This window comes from Mesoplodon mirus, assembly GCF_964341445.2.
Source record: "Mesoplodon mirus genome assembly, chromosome: 9".
Classification (NCBI taxonomy): Eukaryota; Metazoa; Chordata; class Mammalia; order Artiodactyla; family Ziphiidae; genus Mesoplodon; species Mesoplodon mirus.
The window spans coordinates 92187551-92208004 of NC_138985.1; the positions used below are offsets into that span (position 1 = coordinate 92187551).

The 20454-nt window shown below is 42.1% G+C and overlaps 2 protein-coding genes across 2 annotated transcripts in view; one reads left to right on the forward strand and one right to left on the reverse strand.

Moving 5' to 3' along the window:
- TNPO3 (transportin 3) overlaps positions 1 to 20454 on the reverse strand; it is a 322931-nt gene that overhangs the window by 75750 nt on the left and 226727 nt on the right. The window contains exon 5 of the mRNA XM_082632672.1: positions 18774 to 19561. Coding sequence (XP_082488798.1) covers positions 18774 to 18893 — 120 coding nt within the window. The 5' untranslated portion in view covers positions 18894 to 19561. The remainder of the gene's footprint in view (positions 1 to 18773; positions 19562 to 20454) is intronic.
- Positions 3612 to 8036, forward strand: LOC309810763 (histone-lysine N-methyltransferase SETD2-like; the record flags this gene model as incomplete). Its single annotated transcript, XM_082632979.1, has 1 exon — positions 3612 to 8036. A coding segment is annotated over one exon (4425 nt), but the record flags the coding sequence as incomplete, so codon positions are not given.

Sequence of the window (20454 nt, forward strand, 5' to 3'; positions counted from 1 at the left end):
TCCATTTTGAGCTTATTTTTGTGTATGGTGTTAGGGAGTGATCTAATCTCATACTTTTACATGTCCCTGACCAGTTTTCCCAGCACCACTTATTGAAGAGGCTGTCCTTTCTCCACTGTACATTCCTGCCTCCTTTATCAAAGATAAGGTGACCATATGTGCGTGGGTTTATCTCTGGGCTTTCTATCCTGTTCCATTGATCTATCTTTCTGTTTTTGTGCCACTACCATACTGTCTTGATTACTGTAGCTTTGTAGTATAGTCTGAAGTCAGGGCGACTGATTCCTCCAGCTCCATTTTTCGTTCTCAAGATTGCTTTGGCTATTCGGGGTCTTTTGTGTTTCCATAGAAATTCTGAAATTTTTTGTTCCTGTTCTGTGAAAAATGCCAGTGGTAGTTTGATAGGGATTGCATTGAATCTGTAGATTGCTTTGGGTAGTAGAGTCATTTTCACAATGTTGACTCTTCCAATCCAAGAACATGGTATATCTCTCCATCTATTTGTATCATCTTTAATTTCTTTCATAGGTGTCTTATAATTTTCTGCATACAGGTCTTTTGTCTCCTTAGGTAGGTTTATTCCTAGATATTTTATTCTTTTTGTTGCAATGGTAAGTGGGAGTGTTTTCTTGATTTCACTTTCAGATTTTTCATCATTAGTATATAGGAATGCCATGAATTTTGTATCCTGCTACTTTACCAATTTCATTGATTAGCTCTAGTAGTTTTCTGGTAGCATCTTTAGGATTCTCTATGTATAGTATCATGGCATCTGCAAACAGTGACAGCTTTATTTCTTCTTTTCCAATTTGGATTCCTTTTATTTCCTTTTCTTCTCTGATTGCTGTGGCTAAAACTTCCAAAACTATGTTGAATAAGAGTGGTGAGAGTGGGCAACCTTGTCTTGTTCCTGATCTTAGTGGAAATGCTTTCAGTTTTTCACCATTGAGGATGATGTTGGCTGTGGGTTTGTCATATATGGCCTTTACTTTCTTGAGGAAAGTTCCCTCTATGCCTACTTTCTGCAGGGTTTTTATCATAAATGGGTGTTGAATTTTGTCGAAAGCTTTCTCTGCATCTATTGAGATGATCATATGGTTTTTCTCCTTCAATTTGTTAATATGAGGTTAATATCACATTGATTGATTTGCATCTATTGAAGAATCCTTGCATTCCTGGAATAAACCCCACTTGATCATGGTGTATGATCCTTTTAATGTTCTGTTGGATTCTCTTTGCTAGTATTTTGTTGTTCATCAGTGATATTGGCCTGTAGTTTTCTTTCTTTGTGAGATCCTTGTCTGGTTTTGGTATCAAGGTGATGGTGGCCTCGTAGAATGAGTTTGGGAGTGTTCCTCCCTCTGCTATATTTTGGAAGAGTTTGAGAAGGATAGGTGTTAGCTCTTCTCTGAATGTTTGATAGAATTCGCCTGTGAAGCCATCTGGTCCTGGGTTTTCGTTGTTGGAACATTTTTCTTATCACAGTTTCAATTTCACTGCTTGTGACTGGTCTCTTCATATTTTCTATTTCTTCCTGATTCAGCCTTGGCAGCTTGTGCATTTCTAAGAATTTCTCCATTTCTTCCAGGTTGTCCATTTTATTGGCATAGAGTTGCTTGTGGTAATCTCTCATGATCTTTTGTATTTCTGCAGTGTCAGTTGTTACTTCTCCTTTTTCACTTCTAATTCTATTGATTTGAGTCTTCTCCCTTTTTTTCTTGATGAGTCTGGCTAATGGTTTATCAATTTTGTTTATCTTCGCAAAGAACCAGCTTTTAGTTTTATTGATCTTTGCTATCGTTTCCTTCATTTCTTTTTCATTTATTTCTGATCTGATTTTTATGATTTCTTTCCTTCTGCTAACTTTGGGGTGTTTCTGTTCTTCTTTCTCTAATTGCTTTAGGTGCAAGGTTAGGTTGTTTATTCGAGATGTTTCCCGTTTCTTAAGGTGGGATTGTATTGCTATAAACTTCCCTCTTAGAACTGCTTTTGCTGCATCCCATAGGTTTTGGGTCGTCGTGTCTCCACTGTCATTTGTTTCTAGGTATTTTTTGATTTCCTCTTTGATTTCTTCAGTGATCACTTCGTTATTAAGTAGTGTATTGTTTAGCCTCCATGTGTTTGTATTTTTTACAGATCTCTTCCTTTAACTGATATCTAGTCTCATAGCATTGTGGTCGGAAAAGATACTTGATACAATTTCAATTTTCTTAAATTTACCAAGGCTTGATTTGTGACCCAAGGTATGATCTATCCTGGAGAATGTACCATGAGCACTTGAGAAAAATGTGTATTCTGTTGTTTTTGGATGGAATGTCCTATAAATATCAATTAAGTCCATCTTGTTTAATGTATCATTTAAAGCTTGTGTTTCCTTATTTATTTTCATTTTGGATGATCTGTCCACTGGTGAAAGTGGGGTGTTAAAGTCCCCTACTATGAATGTGTTACTGCCAATTTCCCCTTTTATGGCTGTTAGTATTTGCCTTATGTATTGAGGTGCTCCTATGTTGGGTGCATACATATTTGCAATTGTTATATCTTCTTCTTGGATCGATCCCTTGATCATTATGTAGTGTCCTTCTTTGTCTCTTCTAGTAGTCTTTATTTTAAAGTTTATTTTGTCTGATATGAGAATTGCTACTCCAGCTTTCTTTTGGTTTCCATTTGCATGGAATATCTTTTTCCATCCCCTTACTTTCAGTCTGTATGTGTCTCTAGGTCTGAAGTGGCTCTCTTGTACACAGCATATATATGGGTCTTGTTTTTGTATCCATTCAGCCACTCTGTGTCTTTTGGTGGGAGCATTTCGTCCATTTACATTTAAGGTAATTATCCATATGTATCTTCCTATTCCCATTTTCTAAACTGATTTGGGTTCGTTATTGTAGGTCTTTTCCTTCTGTTGTGTTTCTTGCCTGGAGAAGTTCCTTTAGCATTTGTTGTAAAGCTGGTTTGGTGCTGCTGAACTCTCTCAGCTTTTGCTTGTCTGTAAACGTTTTAATTTCTCCATCAAATCTGAATGAGATCCTTGCTGGGTAGAGTAATCTTGGTTGCAGGTTTTTCTCCTTCATCACTTTAAATATGTCCTGCCACTCCCTTCTGGCTTGCAGAGTTTCTGATGAAAGGTCAGCTGTTAACCTGATGGGGATTCCCTTGTGTGTTATTTGTTGTTTTTCCCTTGCTGCTTTTAATATGTTTTCTTTGTATTCAATTTTTGACAGTTGGATTAATATGTGTCTTGGCGTATTTCTCCTTGGATTTATCCTGTATGGGACTCTCTGTGCCTCCTGGACTTGACTTGACTATTTCCTTTCCCATATTAGGGACGTTTTCAACTATAATCTCTTCAAATATTTTCTCAGTCCTTTTTCTCTTCTTCTTCTGGAACCCCTATAATTCGAATGTTGGTGCGTTTAATGTTGTCCCAGAGGTCTCTCAGACTGTCCTCAGTTCTTTTCATTCTTTTTTCTTTCTTCTGCTCTGCAGTAGTTATTTCCACTATTTTATCTTCCACGTCACTTACCCGTTCTTCTGCCTCAGTTATTCGGCTATTGATCCCATCTAGAGTATTTTTAATTTCACTTATTGTGTTTCTAATCGTTGCTTGATTCACCTTTAGTTCTTCTAGGTCCTTGTTAACTGTTTCTTGCATTTTGTCTATTCTATTGCCAAGATTTTGGATCATCTTTACTATCATTATTCTGAATTCTTTTTCAGCCTGTCCTCAAACTGAGAAGTTCTTCTTTCATAAAGCAACAGAGAAGAATTCAGAAATTTCTTTTACACAGCTCAACCAAAAACAGACAGATAATCACCTGTCTGAAACTGCTCATCCTCAGAGTGATGGGCTTGATAGTACAAGTCATACAGACATAAAATCTGACCCTCTAGGTCATCCAAATTCTGAGGAAGCAGTGAAAGCCAAAATAACTTCTAGGCAGCAAGAAGAGCTACCAGTTTATTCTTCTGATGATTGTGAAGATGTTTCAAGTAAGTCTCGGCAACAGACCAGTTTCCCTATCAGGCCAGAGGGGAGACTGGGAAAAACGGAGTCAAATTTTTCTTCTTGTGAGATCTCCCGAGTGGATGGTTTCCCTTCATTAGAAGAGCTCAGAAATCTAGGGTGGGACTTCTCTCAACAAGAAAAGCCTACTACCACATATCAGCAACCTGACAGCAGCTATGGAGCCTGTGGTGGACACAAGTATCAGCAAAGTGCCGAACAGTATAGTGGGACACCTAATTACTGGCAAGGCAATGGCTACTGGGATCCAAGATCAGCAGGCAGACCGCCTGAAACTGGGGTTGTGTATGATCGAATTCAAGGGCAGGTACCAGATTCCTTAACAGATGACTGTGAAGAGGAGGAGAACTGGGATCAACGTGGAGGATCTCACATTTCAAGTCAGTCCAGTAAATTTTTTCTATCCCTTCAGAAGGACAAGGCGTCAGTGCAAGCACCTGAAATAAGCAGCAATTCCATTAAGGACTCTTTAGCTGTGAATGAGAAGAAAGATCTTTCGAAAAACTTAGAAAAAAATGATATGAAAGATAGAGGGCCTCTTAAAAACAGGAGACAGGAATTGGAGAGTGCTTCTGAAAGTGATGGTGAGCTTCAGGACAGAAAGAAAGTTAGAGTGGAGGTAGAGCAGGGAGAGACAGCAGTGCCTCTAGGCTCAGCATTGGTTGGGCCTTCGTGTGTCATGGAGGACTTCAGGGACCCACAGCGGTGGAAGGAACGTGCCAAACAAGGGAAGATGCCTTGTTACTTTGATCTGATTGAAGAAAATGTTTATTTAACAGAAAGAAAGAAGAATAAATCCCATCGGGATTTTAAGCGAATGCAATGTCAGTGTACACCTCTTTCTAAAGATGAAAGAGCTCAAGGTGAAATAGCATGTGGGGAAGATTGTCTGAATCGTCTCCTCATGATTGAATGTTCTTCTCGGTGTCCAAATGGGGATTATTGTTCCAATAGACGGTTTCAAAGAAAACAGCATGCAGATGTGGAAGTCATACTCACAGAAAAGAAAGGCTGGGGCTTGAGAGCTGCTAAAGACCTTCCTTCGAACACCTTTGTCCTGGAATATTGTGGAGAGGTACTTGATCATAAAGAGTTTAAAGCCCGGGTAAAGGAGTATGCACGAAACAAAAACACCCACCACTATTTCATGGCCCTGAAGAATGATGAGATAATAGATGCCACTCAGAAAGGAAACTGCTCCCGGTTCATGAATCACAGCTGTGAGCCAAACTGTGAGGCTCAAAAATGGATTGTGAACGGACAACTGAGAGTTGGGTTTTTTACCACCAAACTGGTTCCTTCAGGCTCAGAGCTAACACTTGGCTATCAGAAAGAAGTGCAGAAATGTTTCTGTGGGCCGGCTAATTGCCGGGGTTACCTGGGAGGAGAGAACAGAGTCAGCATCAGAGCAGCAGGAGGGAAAATGAAGAAAGAACGATCTCGGAAGAAGGACTCGGTGGATGGAGAGCTAGAAGCTCTGATGAAGAATGGTGAGGGTCTCTCTGATAAAAGCCAGGTGCTCAGCTTATCCTGGCTAATGGTTACAATTGAAACTTTGGAACAGAAACTTACCTGTCTCAAGCTCATACAGAACACACATTCACAGTCTTGCCTGAAGTCCTTTCTGGAACATCATGGGCTGTCTTTGCTGTGGATCTGGATGGCAGAACTAGGTGATGGCCGGGAAAGTAACCAGAAGCTTCAGGAAGAGATTATAAAGACTTTGGAACATTTACCCATTCCTACTAAAAATATGTTGGCGGAAAGCAAAGTACTTCCTATTATTCAACGTTGGTCTCAAACCAAGACTGCTGTCCCTCAGCTGAGTGAAGGAGATGGGTATTCTAGCGAGAATACATCACGTGCTCACATACCACTCCACACACCTGATCCTTCCACCAAGCTGAGCATAGAAGCTGACACAGACACCCCCAAGAAGCGAATGTTCCGCAGACTTAAAATTATAAGTGAAAATAGCATGGACAGTGCGATCTCTGAGGCTACCAGCAAGCTAGAAGGCAACGATGGCAAAGAGAACCCTGAGCAGTTAGAAAACGTCCCTGTAGAAGAAGAGGAAGAGTTACAGTCACAACAGCTACTCATACAACAGCTGCCTGAATCTAAAGTTGATAGTGAAATTGCTGTGGAGGCCATTAAGCTACCCACATCTGAACCAGAGGCTGACACTGAAATAGAGCCTAAAGAGAGCAATGGCACAAAACTAGACGAACCTATTGCTGAGCAAACACCATCCCAAGATGAAGAGGAGGGGGTATCTGATATGGAGAGTGAGAGGAGCCAGGAACAGCCAGATAAAACAGTAGATATAAGTGATTTGGCCACCAAGCTCCTGGACGGTTGGAAAGACCTAAAGGAGGTATATCGAATTCCAAAGAAAAGTCAAACTGAAAAGGAGAGCACAATAACTGAACGAGGAAGGGATGCTGTTGGCTTCAGAGATCAAACAGTTGCCCCAAAGACTCCTAGCAGGTCAAGAAAGAGAGACCCAGACAAACAAACTCAAAATAAAGAGAAAAGGCAACGAAGGGGCTCCCTCTCACCACCACCTTCTCCCTATGAGCGGGGAACAAAAAGGCCAGGTGACAGATATGATACACCAACTTCCAAAAAGAAAGGACGAATTAAAGATCGCAATAAACTTCCTACAGAGGAGCGTCGAAAGTTGCTTGAGCCGGAGGTAGCTCAGCGGGAGGCTCAACAACAACAGCAGCAGATGCAGAACCTGGGAAGGACGTCTCCACTGCCCTGTGACTCTCTTGGCTACAATGCCCCTCATCACCCCTTTGCTGGCTACCCACCAGGTTATCCCATGCAGGCCTATGTGGATCCCAGCAATCCTAATGCTGGAAAGGTGCTCCTCCCCACACCCAGCATGGATCCTGTGTGTTCTCCTGCTCCTTATGATCATTCTCAGCCCTTGCTGGGACATTCTACAGAATCCCTTGCTGCCCCTCCACCTGTGCCAGTGGTGCCACATGTGGCGGCCCCTGTGGAAGTCCCCAGTTCACAGTATGTGGCCCAAAGTGATGGTGTGGTACACCAAGACTCCAGAGTCACCGTCTTGCCAGTGCCAGCCCCAGGCCCAGTCCAGGGACAGAATTATGGGGTTTGGGATTCAAACCAACAGTCCGTGAGTGTACAGCAGCAGTACTCTCCTGCACAGTCTCAAGTAACCATAGATTATCAAGGACAGGCTTGTCCAACTGTCTATGGTGTGACATCACCCTATTCACAGACAACTCCACCAACTGTACAGAGTTATGCCCAGCCAAGTCTTCAGTACATCCAGGGACAACAGCTTTTCACAACTCACCCACAAGGAGTGGTGGTACAGCCAGCCACAGCCATGACTACAATAGTTGTGCCAGGGCAGCCTCAGCCCTTACAGCCACCTGAAATGGTTGTGACAAATAATCTCCTGGATTTACCATCCCCACCTCCTCCCAAACCAAACACCATTGTCTTACCTCCCAACTGGAAGACAGCCCGAGACCCAGAAGGGAAGATTTACTACTACCATGTGATCCCAAGGCAGATTCAGTGGGATCCTCCTACTTGGGAAAGCCCAGGAGATGATGCCAGCCTTGAGCATGAAGCTGAGATGGGCCTGGGAACCCCAACATATGATGAAAATCCCATGAAGACCTCAAAAAAGCCTAAGACAGCAGAAGCACACACCTCCAGTGAGCTGGCTAAGAAAAGCAAACAAGTATTCAGAAAAGAGATGTCCCAGTTCATCGTCCAGTGCCTGAACCCTTACTGGAAACCTGACTGCAAAGTGGGAAGAATTACCACAACTGAAGATTTCAAACACCTAGCTCGCAAGCTGACTCACGGCGTTATGAATAAGGAGCTGAAGTACTGTAAGAACCCCGAGGACCTGGAGTGCAATGAGAATGTGAAACGCAAAACCAAGGAGTACATTAAGAAGTACATGCAGAAGTTTGGGGCTGTTTACAGACCCAAACAGGTCACTGAATTAGAGTGATCTTCAGGGCCAGGGTGGGAGGGCGGGCAAGCTGGTAGGAGAGACTCTGGGGAGAAGAAATCCCGTGGGCCCTCTCTCCCCACCCGACTGTCAGGGCTGTGCTACTGATGACACATCACCCTGGGGAATTCAAACCTGCAGATTTCAACTGAAAGCCACAAAAATGAGCTCCACCTACAACAAGCAGTCCCTGGTTGTGAGCTGTTGGGAGAGGCCATCTCATGCAAAGGTTTAGGCCCTTGAGACCTTCCCTTCTGTGACCCTGGCCAGGCCTGACCCCATTCTCAAGCCTGGGTCTCCTCCTTGGCGGTGCTGTCAGCGCACAGACTCATGCACATCCTCACCCACGACCCCTTACCCTGACGATCTGTATTATATTTTAATGTATACGTGAATATATTGAAAATAATTTGTAAAAAAAACAAAAAACATCAAGCTATTCAAATTCCAGGAGAAATACTCAAACACTCTTATCTTCAAGACAATGTTGGAAGATGGTAGTGCCCATATGCATTACTCTATCTTGATCTCAATGAAAGGAATCAGTAAGACCAAATGACTACAGCACTGCACGCTGGGGTCTCCTGAGTTTCTGATGAAAACCTGAAGAATGAGAGCATTATCAGACATACTAAGCATACACTAACACAATGCTGAAGATTCAAGCTTCTTAATTGTATAGAAATATGAGCTGTCTGGCTTAAGGTTTAATAAAAAATGCATTATAGTGTTAGAAAACTCTGAGTGCTTATGTAAAAACATGTACCTTTTTAAGACTAGTTCTAAGTGTATTCTTCTGCTTTAGGGCCATCTGTATAAATGGTATTAACTATGGCTGAGACAGAAAATACAAGTAAACACTTAAGACGGAGAAAAACTGAAGAGTGCAGTGGGCTTGAAAAAAAAAAGTAAAAAATATAATGTAAACTCTGTTAACAGAAAATTGCTTACCAAAAGAAAAAAAAATACAAATTTCATAATATTTTCATTTTGGGAAGTCTAACCAGAAAGAGGAAAATTAAATCGGTACTTTCAAGGGGTCCTGCATGCCAAACACTACAAAATTATCCCCGTTAGCAGTACTGTGAACTTCCAGGAAAGAGAAATAAAGCTTCTCTCTGGAACTTCACCTATATAACAGTACAACACTCTCTGGTAATATTTCAGTACCAGGGTACAAGCTAGGGAAACACAGGAGAGGTAATCTGAGCAAGCGCAACTTTCTAAGAATTAAATGTTTTTAAGTTCAACAGAGCTTATGGGACTTCTCTGGCGGTCCACTGGTTAAGACTCCGCGCTTCCACTGTAGGAGGCACAGATTCGAGCCAGGTCGGGGACTAAGATCCCGCATGCCACATAGCTCGGCCAAAACAAAACAAAACAAAAAAACAAAAACAAGAGCTTAAAATTCTGTAAAATCTAGAAAATAGTATGTCAGTTCCTCAAAAAAAACATAGAATTGCCATATGATCCAGCAAGTCCCCTTCTGGTGATATACTCAAAAGAACTGAAAGCAGGGACTCCAACAGATATTTGTACACCTGGGCTCATAACAGTATTCACAATAGCCAAAACGTGGAAGCTACCCAAGTGTGTATCAACAGATGAATAGGTAAACAAAATGTGGTACACACAATATTATTCAGCCTTAAAAAGGGATGACATTCTGACACATTCTACAACATGGATGAACCCTGAGGACATTATGTTAGGTGAAAAAAGCCAGTCACAAAAGGACAAATACTGTATGATTCTACTTATATGAGGTACCTAGAGTAGTCAAGTTCACGGAGACAAAAAGCAGAATGGTGGTTGCCAGGGGCTGTAGGGAGAGAGAAATGGGGAGTTAGTTAACTGTGTTTAATGGGTACAGATTTTCATTTTTACGAGACGAAAAAAGTTCTGGAGGTGCATGGTGATGATGGTTGCACAACAATGGGAATGTACTTAAAGCCACTGAACTACACACTTAAAAATGGTTCAAGTGGTAAATTGTATGCTATGTGTATTTCACCATAATTTTTAAAAAGGAATGAAATTCTGACATAGTCTACAACATGATGAACCTTGAAGATATTATGCTAAGTGAAATAAGCCAGACACAAAAAGGACAAATATTGTATCATTCTACTCATAAGGTAATTGGAGTAGTCAAATTCCTAGAGGAAAAAAAAAGTAGAATGGTGGTTACCAGGGGCTGAAGAGAGGAGGGGATGGAGAATTATTCTTTAATAGGTACAGAGTTTTAGTTTGGGAAGACAAAAAAGTTCTAGAGATGGGGGGTGGTGATGATTGCACAACATGAATGTACTTAATGCCACTGAACTGCACGCCTAAAAATGGTTAAAATGGCAACTTAGAAAATGTAGCAGTATCCAGATCATTTTATATCCTGTTTCAAACCATTGACTCTGGTCCAAGGCCTGGGAACATGAGAAATAAACTAATCCAAATACAAATGAATGCCACCAGATAACAGACTATCACGCCAACAGAAATACCGTCACAAATTCACATTCATAAGCTCCAATACAACAAGGACATGAAATGACTATATTTGCACTGTCCAAGACTTGGAATGTGGCAGTGCAACTAAGGAATGGATTTTAACTTCATTTTAATTAACTTAAATTTAAACAGCCACAATAGCCATGTGGGTAATGGCAATCATATTAGACAATATAGCCAGAGTGGTATACTATTCAGTTGAAAGGCCTTTGGTTTTTATCATTTACTTACACACTCCCATTTTCCAGCAATGCAAAGTATACAGTATTCCTATGTTCACTGAACTAACTGGCCCCAAAGAAGTTGTACACGAACATTTTCTATTTTCTACAAGGCTTGCCTTTCAAAAACATGTTTATGGGGTTTTTTGTTGTTGTCTTTTTTTTGCGGTACACGGGCCTCACACTGCTGTGGCCTCTCCCGTTGCGGAGCACAGGCTCTGGACGCGCAGGCTCAGCGGCCATGGCTCACGGGCCCAGCCGCTCCGCGGCATGTGGGATCTTCCCGGACCGGGGCACGAACCCGTGTCCCCTGAATCGGCAGGCGGACTCTCAACTACTGCGCCACCAGGGAGGCCCACATGTTTATGTTTTAAGAGTCACTTGACTGGAGGATGAGAGCAGAAACATTAGAAGATGTCTAGATTTTCAGGTAAATCAAATCAATGACTGCATTACTAGAGCAAAAACAAAGACTCTAGGTTTTAGAACTAGGCTCAAGAATCAAGAAACTCCAAAGAGAAAAATTACTAGGAAAGAAGTCTGAAGCTGATACTCCATGACCCACGACCTTCCCGAGATATTTAGAATAAGAAAATTCTCAAGGATATGTCATAAACCAAACACTACAATGCCATCGATTCCAGCTGATTTGTACTTTTTTTTTCTTTTCATCTTTCCTTTTCAGTGTACAGACTGAACTACGCAACTTTTGAGATAACCTCTAACCCACAGATGGTCTCTGTGAAAGTAGTCCCTTTCTTATAATTTAAATTACAAACTTAGAACAAATGAGTAGCACAATTAATTAGCCCTATAAAGAGATGGTCTTCCCTTCCATTGGTTTCTGCATTGTCTACTAATTTTGGTTACTAGAGGTGGACAAAGAAAACTACTAAGTATTCAGAGTAGTCCACTGTTAAATAGGCTTCCTTTAAGATCTGTCTCAAAATAATTTTTTCTTTTAAAACACTTGGAAGACATCAGTGATATCTGCCTATCCCATAAAACAAAACCATGGCTGTAGGCTGTTTCCAAGAATTTTGGTGGAAAAAAAGTTTAATGAATGTAGATTCTTCAGAAAATGGCTGTTTTATACAAATACCAGAGAAAGAGAAAAGATGCTAACTCATAGCATGGGCTGAACCATGTCCAAATTATACCGTTATACCAAATCTATTGTCACCAGAATCATTATAACTATACTAAATGACTCTAAGATTAATAAGTACGGGGAAGAGGGAAGTAAGGATAATAGTTTTTCAAAACGTATATTATTCAAAGTGGTTTTGAAACAAACCAGGCAAATTCTGTTCCTTACGAATTTCATTTTTTTTTGTTAATTTCCTTAGGGACTGTACAGTTTTGGATGCTACTTTATTTTTTATTTATTTATTTTTTTTTGCGGTACGTGGGCCTCTCACTGTTTTGGCCTCTCCCGTTGTGGAGCACAGGCTCTGGATGCGCAGGCTCACGGGCCATGGCTCACGAGCCCAGCCGCTCTGCGGCATGTGGGATCTTCCCGGACCGGGGCACGAACCCGTGTCCCCTGCATCGGCAGGTGGACTCTCAAACACTGCGTCACCAGGGAAACTCCCTGGATGCTACTTTATATGGCATAATTTTAGTTACTACATTTTCTGTTTTCAACTAAAGTAGATTTTTTTTTCCCCCAGCCACAGTATGCGGCTTGTGGGATCTTAATTTCCCAACCAGGGACTGAACCCGGGGCCCTCTGCAGTGAAAGCACAGAGTCCTAACCACTGGACCACCAGGGAATTCTTTACCAATTTCAAATTGAAAATTAAAACACTAGGCTACTACACTGCATGTCTTGTGACTACTCTAAAACAGATTTTTGGTTTAAAATGTCACTTAGTGACCACTTCAAGAAAGGCTTATTGTGTCAAAAAGTTCCTCTCCTTTTCTGTACTCAAGTTGTTCAAAGCATAAAAGGAGGGTAATAAAAACTTATCTCATAAAGACTGCTTTTTAAAAAAGATTGGAAAGACTGAAAACAGAGCATCATAGGAGGCTGAATAATATTGTTTATTTTCAATCATCCATGGATATGTTAGAGAGAAGCAGCAAAAATAAATGAAATTCATAGAAAAAGACAAATCTGAGTCATCCAACTGCCCCTTTGGAGGTGCTACAAGCAGCTATGCATTCAGGAACATTTTTAAGAAACTGTGCGTCTACAGACTGACAAAAAAAACACATGAAAGAATGCTCAACATCACTAATCATTAGAGAAATGCAAATCAAAACTACAATGAGGTATCACCTCACACCAGTCAGAATGGCCATCATCAAAAAATCTACAAACAATAAATGCTGGAGACGGTGTGGAGAAAAGGGAACCCTCTTGCACTGTTGGTGGGAATGTAAACTGATACAGCCACTATGGAGAACAGTATGGAGGTTCCTTAAAAAACTAAAAGTAGAACTACCATAAGACCCAGCAATCCCAATACTGAGCATATACCCTGAGAAAACCATAATTCAAAAAGAGTCATGTACCACAATGTTCATTGCAGCTCTATTTACAATAGCCAGGACGTGGAAGCAACCTAAGTGTCCGTCGACAGATGAATGGATAAAGAAGATGTGGCACATATATACAATGGAATATTACTCAGCCATAAAAAGAAATGAAGTTGAGTTATTTGTAGTGAGGTGGATGGACCCAGAGTCAGTCATACAGAGTGAAGTAAGTCAGAAAGAGAAAAACAAATACCGTATGCTAACACATATATATGGAATCTGAAAAAAAAAATGTTCTGAAGAACCTAGGGTCAGGACAGGAATAAAGACGCAGACGTAGAGAATGGACTTGAGGACATGGGGAGGGGGAAGGGTAAGCTGGGATGAAGTGAAAGAGTGGCATGGACTCATATATACTACCAAAGATAAAATAGATAGCTAGTGGGAAGCAGCCGCATAGCACAGGGAGATCAGCTCGGTGCTTTGTGTCCACCTAGAGGGGTGGGATAGGGAGGGTGGGAGGGAGACGTAAGAGGGGGGAGATATGGGGATATATCTATATGGATAGCTGATTCACTTTGTTATAAAGTAGAAACTAACACACCCTTGTAAAGCATTTATACTCCAATAAGATGTTCAAAAAAAAAAAGAAATTCTCAGACATCTTCATCATTTCTTACTAATCATGGTTTATTCCTTCAACTATGGTATCAGATTATATAAACATCTGAAAGGATCCTACCGTCTATTGGGGGAGACAAAACAAATTTTCAAAAAGGTTAAAAAAATGATAAATGCAATTAAAGTGCTTTCGGTGTTGGGGCAGGGGCAGAAATGACTTTCAGCGGAAGAGAATCTGTTAAGACTTTAAGGAGAAAGAATTTAAGCTAGGCTTTGAAAAGATGGGCTAGTTTCTTCATTTGAAGACAGGATTGGGAAAAAGTAATAGTAAAAGTCCAAAGGTAAGAAAAAAATTAAAAAATCATAAAACCAGACAAAGGCTGCATCCCCTCCCCACAAAAAACCATTTGCTTATTCTGGGAGATACTACAGCTGTGTGAATGCTGATGGGAAGGATCCAGTAAAGAGGGAGTTTTAGGATACCAGTGAGACACAGGATAACCAAAAGATCAAGGTTCCTGAGAATTCAGATAATGAGATGCAGAGCACTGAAATCGGACAGGAGAAGCAGTTGGATCCACACGCTCAAGTTCTACCACATCAGAGGTGAAGGGCTGGTGGTATATTGAAGAAAGGGAGGAGAGCGACAGTCCCTGGAAAAAGACAAGACCTAACAAGAAAAAGGGCCAGTCAATGGAATACGGTTTTGATGAAATTCAAGAACTAAGACTTCTGTTTAACACAATTTAACTGATTGAAACATCTGTTTGCCCTCAAATTCCCTCCAAAATCAGAGTAAAAAGATTTTTTCCCCCAAGGATGAGGGAACCCACAAGGACAGAAAATGGAAACACGAATGATATTAACAAAACTGTGAAAAGGAGAAAGCTGCTGGGTAAGTGTTAACTCTCAGAGAAGGTCTGAGAAAGCTGAAATTTGTCTGGCAGCAGGGAGGGGGAAGGGATAAGAATGGGGGAAGCCAAGAGGCAAACTAATTCATTTGCAAAATCCCAGTAAGGCTCAAGAATTAGAAGTACTGAGATACACCTGAAGACAGATGCACAGACAGAACAAAAAACAAAGGAATGGCTTCAAAATCTGTGTAAGCGGTTTAGTTTCCTAGATTTGCTCCCTGACTCTGAGGGGCCAGGCTACTATACTATCCTCCCACCATCACAGAAAACTCAAGGTTTACTTTGCAGAGACTGAAGCAGAGGGACTCTGGACTCTTGGACAACAGACTCACCTAAGGACAGGAGTATCATACTGAAAAACAGATTATATAAACTAAAGTCTACATACTTAGCGTTTAGATTCCTCCTCCAGTTCATTCTCCTACCTGCCACTGGCAGCCTAGTTCATAAGCTCCAGGCAGAAGACTACAGAACTCTCAGGGTAAAAGTGGTCCAAGAAAAATGACCAACAATGAGAGAGAAGAGATGAAGGTTCCCCTCTCAATTATCTGTCAAATGAGGGAGTAATTCAAGAAAAGATCGTGGGAGCCAGGATTCAGCACATCCAATACAAGAAAGAAAAAGGAATTCCCTAGGACAGTGAGATCCCAGGATAATAATTATGCAAGAGACCTGGAGAACAACCAGGCCACATTGGAGCAGGGAGACAGAGGGCTCTCGGGAGAGGTTTCCTTCCACCAAAAAAGGAAACAGATTACCAGTGTGAACATACTAAGAGGATATTTACACCTACTAACAGAGAGTTTGGGATGAATTACTGTACATATAGAGAAAAGAAGGCAAACGTGAAAAAAAGAAAAAGGTAATGATTACCACCAAAAAAAAAGTTGCACAAAAAAGAAATGATCAGGGTATACACACTTCATGATTTACAATGTGTAATGATTTAACCAGAAATGTGGTATACCTATGTTAACCAAAAATGTGGCATACCATAGGCATACCTATGAGTGATGGGGTGTGAGGAAGCGGAGGAAGCCTAAATCCTCATTTTTCATAGGAGAAACTATGAAGCTGCTCTCTTTTCTTCCTAAATCTTGTAAAACTATTCCCATTTTATAACTTTAGAAAGTTTTTAAAGTTTGGCTTAAATCTTTAAAATTTTAACAATAATAACTTTTATTACTAAATTAACAATAAATTAATAAGTTTTTCATTTTTTTTTTTTTTCTTTTTGCGGTATGCGGGCCTCTCACCGCTGTGGCCTCTCCCGTTGCGGAGCACAGGCTCCGGATGCGCAGGCCCAGCGGCCATGGCCCACGGGCCCAGCCGCTCCGCGGCATATGGGATCCTCCCAGACCGGGGCACGAACCCGCATCCCCTGCATCGGCAGGCGGACTCTCAACAACTGCGCCACCAGGGAGGCCCAAGTTTTTCATTTTGATAAAATTAAAATTATGTAAGATTTCAAAAAAGTAAGAATTATTACATGACGTTACTTGAGATTCCTGAGCCAGCAAACTAGAAGAATTTCAGTTGGTTGTGTCATCAGAGCTCACTGCGTGAGTTAGTGATTTAGGGGGGGTTGGTGACTTTTTAGCAATGACAAGATCCAAGATGTGACTGTGTGACCAGGTGGCTTAGAAAAAAGTAAAGGAATTAAGAAGCCAAAGTGTTAGCTGAATTGTCAATCCAGATGCTGCAAGTTGCCTAAAAATGATGATGTGTGACTGTGCTATTTTCCAGGTCCACTTTTCCACTCTTCTCTACCATGTTTTCTGCCCCAGTATGCTGACCTCTATGGAACAGATCAACAGGTTCCTGAGTCCCCTAGCTTAGGGTTAGGTTTGCCCATTGGGAAATCCCAGGTGGAAGTTAGGAGAATAAGGTGTAGGTATTTATTCTTCCACTTCCTCCCTGCAGAATCACCTCATGCTGGCTATGTCCCTTCAACTGAAAACTACAATTCCTCTCAAGGCAGCCAACTCCATACTTCTCCTGAGAGTCCAAGAAGTAACCACTCTCTCTCTTACCTCTTCTGGCTTAGGGCTGCTAACAGTTTGGCTACAGGGTACTACACTATCTTTTGTGGTATCCCATTATATCCACATCTTTATAAACAGTACCTTTATAAAACAAACACTCCTCAAATTAGTCTATTTCAAGTGTGCCATCTGTTCCTGTTGGGACCTGATTGTAAATAGTGATGATGATAATGGTGATGATGTAAGGCTGTAACAGAGACTAGTGAAAACTAAGTGACTAATATTTAAATAACAATTATTAACATATTTTGAGTTCTAGGTTCCAAGAACTTTGTTAAGCTCTTTGTAGGTATTAACTCGTTTAAACATCACAAATATCCTGTGCCAAGCAAAGATTTTTTTGGTCTGGTTCATTTCCATATACCAACACCTAGCAGTTGCTGGTACATGGTAAGCACTAAAATACTGATTTAAAATACATACAGCAGGGGGCTTCCCTGGTGGCGCAGTGGTTGAGAGTCTGCCTGCCGATGCAGGGGACACGGGTTCGTGCCTCGGTCCGAGAAAATCCCACATGCTGCGGAGTGGCTGGGCCCGTGAGCCATGGCCGCTGAACCTGCGCGTCTGGAGCCTGTGCTCCGCAAATGGAGAGGCCACAACAGTGAGAGGCCCGCGTACCGCAAAAATAAATAAATAAATAAACAAACAAAATAAAATAAAATAAAATACATACAGCAATAAGCAGGTGTAGTAGGGAAGGCTGACTTTCGGTATGGTGTAGCATTTCTCCTATTTTTACTTTGAAAACTTTAACATCAGGGACGTGTGGCTCCCCAGATCACAAAAACTAACTAAACACTAAGATAGACCACATATGAATGATTTTCTTGTGTAGCCAACAGTGAGTCTTATTCCCTTCTCTTCCATGAGGTCACCCAGGACTTGGGTTCCCGATTTTTTTTTTTAAGTGTAATATTCAAAGTTGCAATTTTTGAAATACTTATTATGCACTCACAGCCTAGGAGCTGATTCAAAAGGGCAGAGCATCTTTAAGTACTAGTTATGAGTTTAAAAGAAGAAATGGAAGGGGAGGGAGCAAATTTTAAAACATACTTAGGCGTATAAATGCAGAAATAAGAAAGGTAAAGTCAGCAATATCACCAAGTACACATAATCACACTGAATTAGAGCACTGCAAGGGCAAGTAGGAAAATTAGAGCAGGAAGCATAATACACGAGATTCAAAGAACACAGAAACACAATAAGTATAATAGGCTGCAATTAACCCCCTCATTGGATGCTGACACAATTATCTGTAATAATCAAGGCAGCTACGATACCCGTATCTTATAAAGAAGCTAAAAATCAGGGGAAAGAGAAGGTTAGAAAACCAATATGCAGCAAAATGAGAACTGCAAAGATTTTCTGAAACGAGGTTTGATTTTTTTTCTTTACGTTGTGTTGCACTCCAAAACACGGGGAAAACTCACGTGTACAAGGATCTAGAAACCTGAGAAGTTTCGAGAGTAATGTACTCAAACTAGAGTGAAAAGCAGCAAGCAACAGTGAGATGTAAGGCTATGAGTGGGAAGGAATTGCCGGAGTAACACCTGGACACCGAAGAGAGACGGATAAAACATCCTTAAGTGGAAGACAGAGAAAGACTGGGATTGGATTTGGTTGAAGAAAGACAAAACGGAAAAGCAAGGCCTAAGAAACAAATAGTAGCAAGGGTGAAACTTAGAGGACCAGATCGAAGCCACGAGCGAGAAGTACAGGACCTACAAGCCAGATTCTACGGGGTGGGGAAAGGGCCACTTCGCGACCGGCCAGCTGCAACTAGTTTCCGAAAAGCCGCGTACATGGAGCTTCGCAGCCCCACCCCGCGGCAGCAGCTCCTCCCCAAGGAGGACCTCAGGAGGCCAACGGCCGGGCGCCGGCTCCAGCCGAGGTCCCACCCAGCCCTTGCCCCGCGGCGCAGAATGGCCTCTCTCGGCCCCTCACCGAACGCTGCAGCTCCCCAAGCCAAAACGAAGCGCGCTCCTTTCCGCTGGGATCTGGGTCGTGGTACAGCGCCTGCACTGCCTGGTACACGAGCTGCAATGTCGGCTTTGCCCCTTCCATGGTGGTAGCGGTGGTGGCGGCAGCGATGGCTCTGGTGTTTTCTCCCGAGGCTTCTCCGGCTGCTCCGCCTTCGCGCTTCCTCACTTTGTCGGCCACGGCCGCTCCCTGACTGGCGCCATCTCCTCTTTGGCCGTTACCAGGGCAGAGGGGTTCCCCGTTGAAGTTACCCCCTCGGAAACAGAGGTTAGATCGTATTCAAGTTCCTGGTTGTTTTTCCGATCTTACCACTAGACTCTATAGACTTCTGAGTCTACACGCCGGTGCTCGCCTCTTGACCCGCTGACTTGCCCTCAGAAAGCTGTCCCAGCCCGACACAGACCATGCAGCATACCTCAGCAGCCTTTACCCGGACCGGAAGCGGCAGCACCAAAACCTTTGGCACACTTCCGCCTGGTGCGGCGTAAACTGCCTCCTTCCCCGCATGCCTCCTCTTGTCTCGCCGCCCCCTCCCGGAAGTGAGAAGGAAAGAAGTGGTTCTCTACTTCCTTGCGTCGGACTGAAGCTCTAGGACCCTCGTGGCTCCCACACCCGTGCAGCTCTCCTCTCCTTGGCAATGGATCCGAGGTCTTTCCTCCTCCTTCCGACTTCTCCATTCCTCTACAGAGAGTCCTTTTGGACCCCCGTGGACAAGGCGCATCAATTCAACCATCTGTGGAGTGTCCACTGTACTGCAAATTCAAAGATGATTTAAGACAAGATTTGTATGCAGACCCTAATGGAGGAGACAGACACGTAATCAAATAACTATTGTACAAACCTGAAAAATGTGGCGCTGAAATAAATACAAAATGCCTAGAATTCCCTTTCCACTAAATTCTGACACCCAAAAAGGTATTTCATTCTATTGCCCAGGACGCTCTGACTCCAGAGTATTTGCACAAACACACTGAATTGTGTTTTTGTGTATGCCTTTCTTCCCGAATCAAACATCGATGGTATAACAATTCACAATTCACAAAAGAAAATATAAATCTTGGAATCTGTACTATGGAGAAAATTTCCAAACGTTGCTGCTTCTCCTTTGCACTAATAAGTAACGACTACTGGGACTTCCCTAGTGGCACAGTGGTTAAGAATCTGCCTGCCAATGCAGGGGACACGGGTTCCATCCCTGGTCCGGGAAGATCCCATGTGCTGCCGAGCAACTAAGCCCATGTGCCACAACTACTGAGCCTGCAAGCCACAAGTACTGAAGCCCACACGCCTACAGCCTGTGCTCTGCAACAAGAGAAGCCACCACAATGAGAAGCCCGTGCAATGCAACGAAGAGTAGCTCCCGCTCACCGCAACTAGAGAAAGCCCACGTGCAGCAACAAAGACCCAATGCAACCAAAAATTAATTAATTAATTAATTAACTGCCACCATTTGATGAATGCTTACAATGTGTAAAGCACTGTAGTTATGAGGTCTTATTTAATCCTTTTAACAATTATATAAAGTAAATCCCCATTTTAACGAATAAGAAATAGGTAATTAATCTGCCCAAGGTTACACATTTCTTAAATGAAAATCAGGATTTGAATCCAAATGTTTTGCTCCAAAGGCTGTTAAGTTGTACAG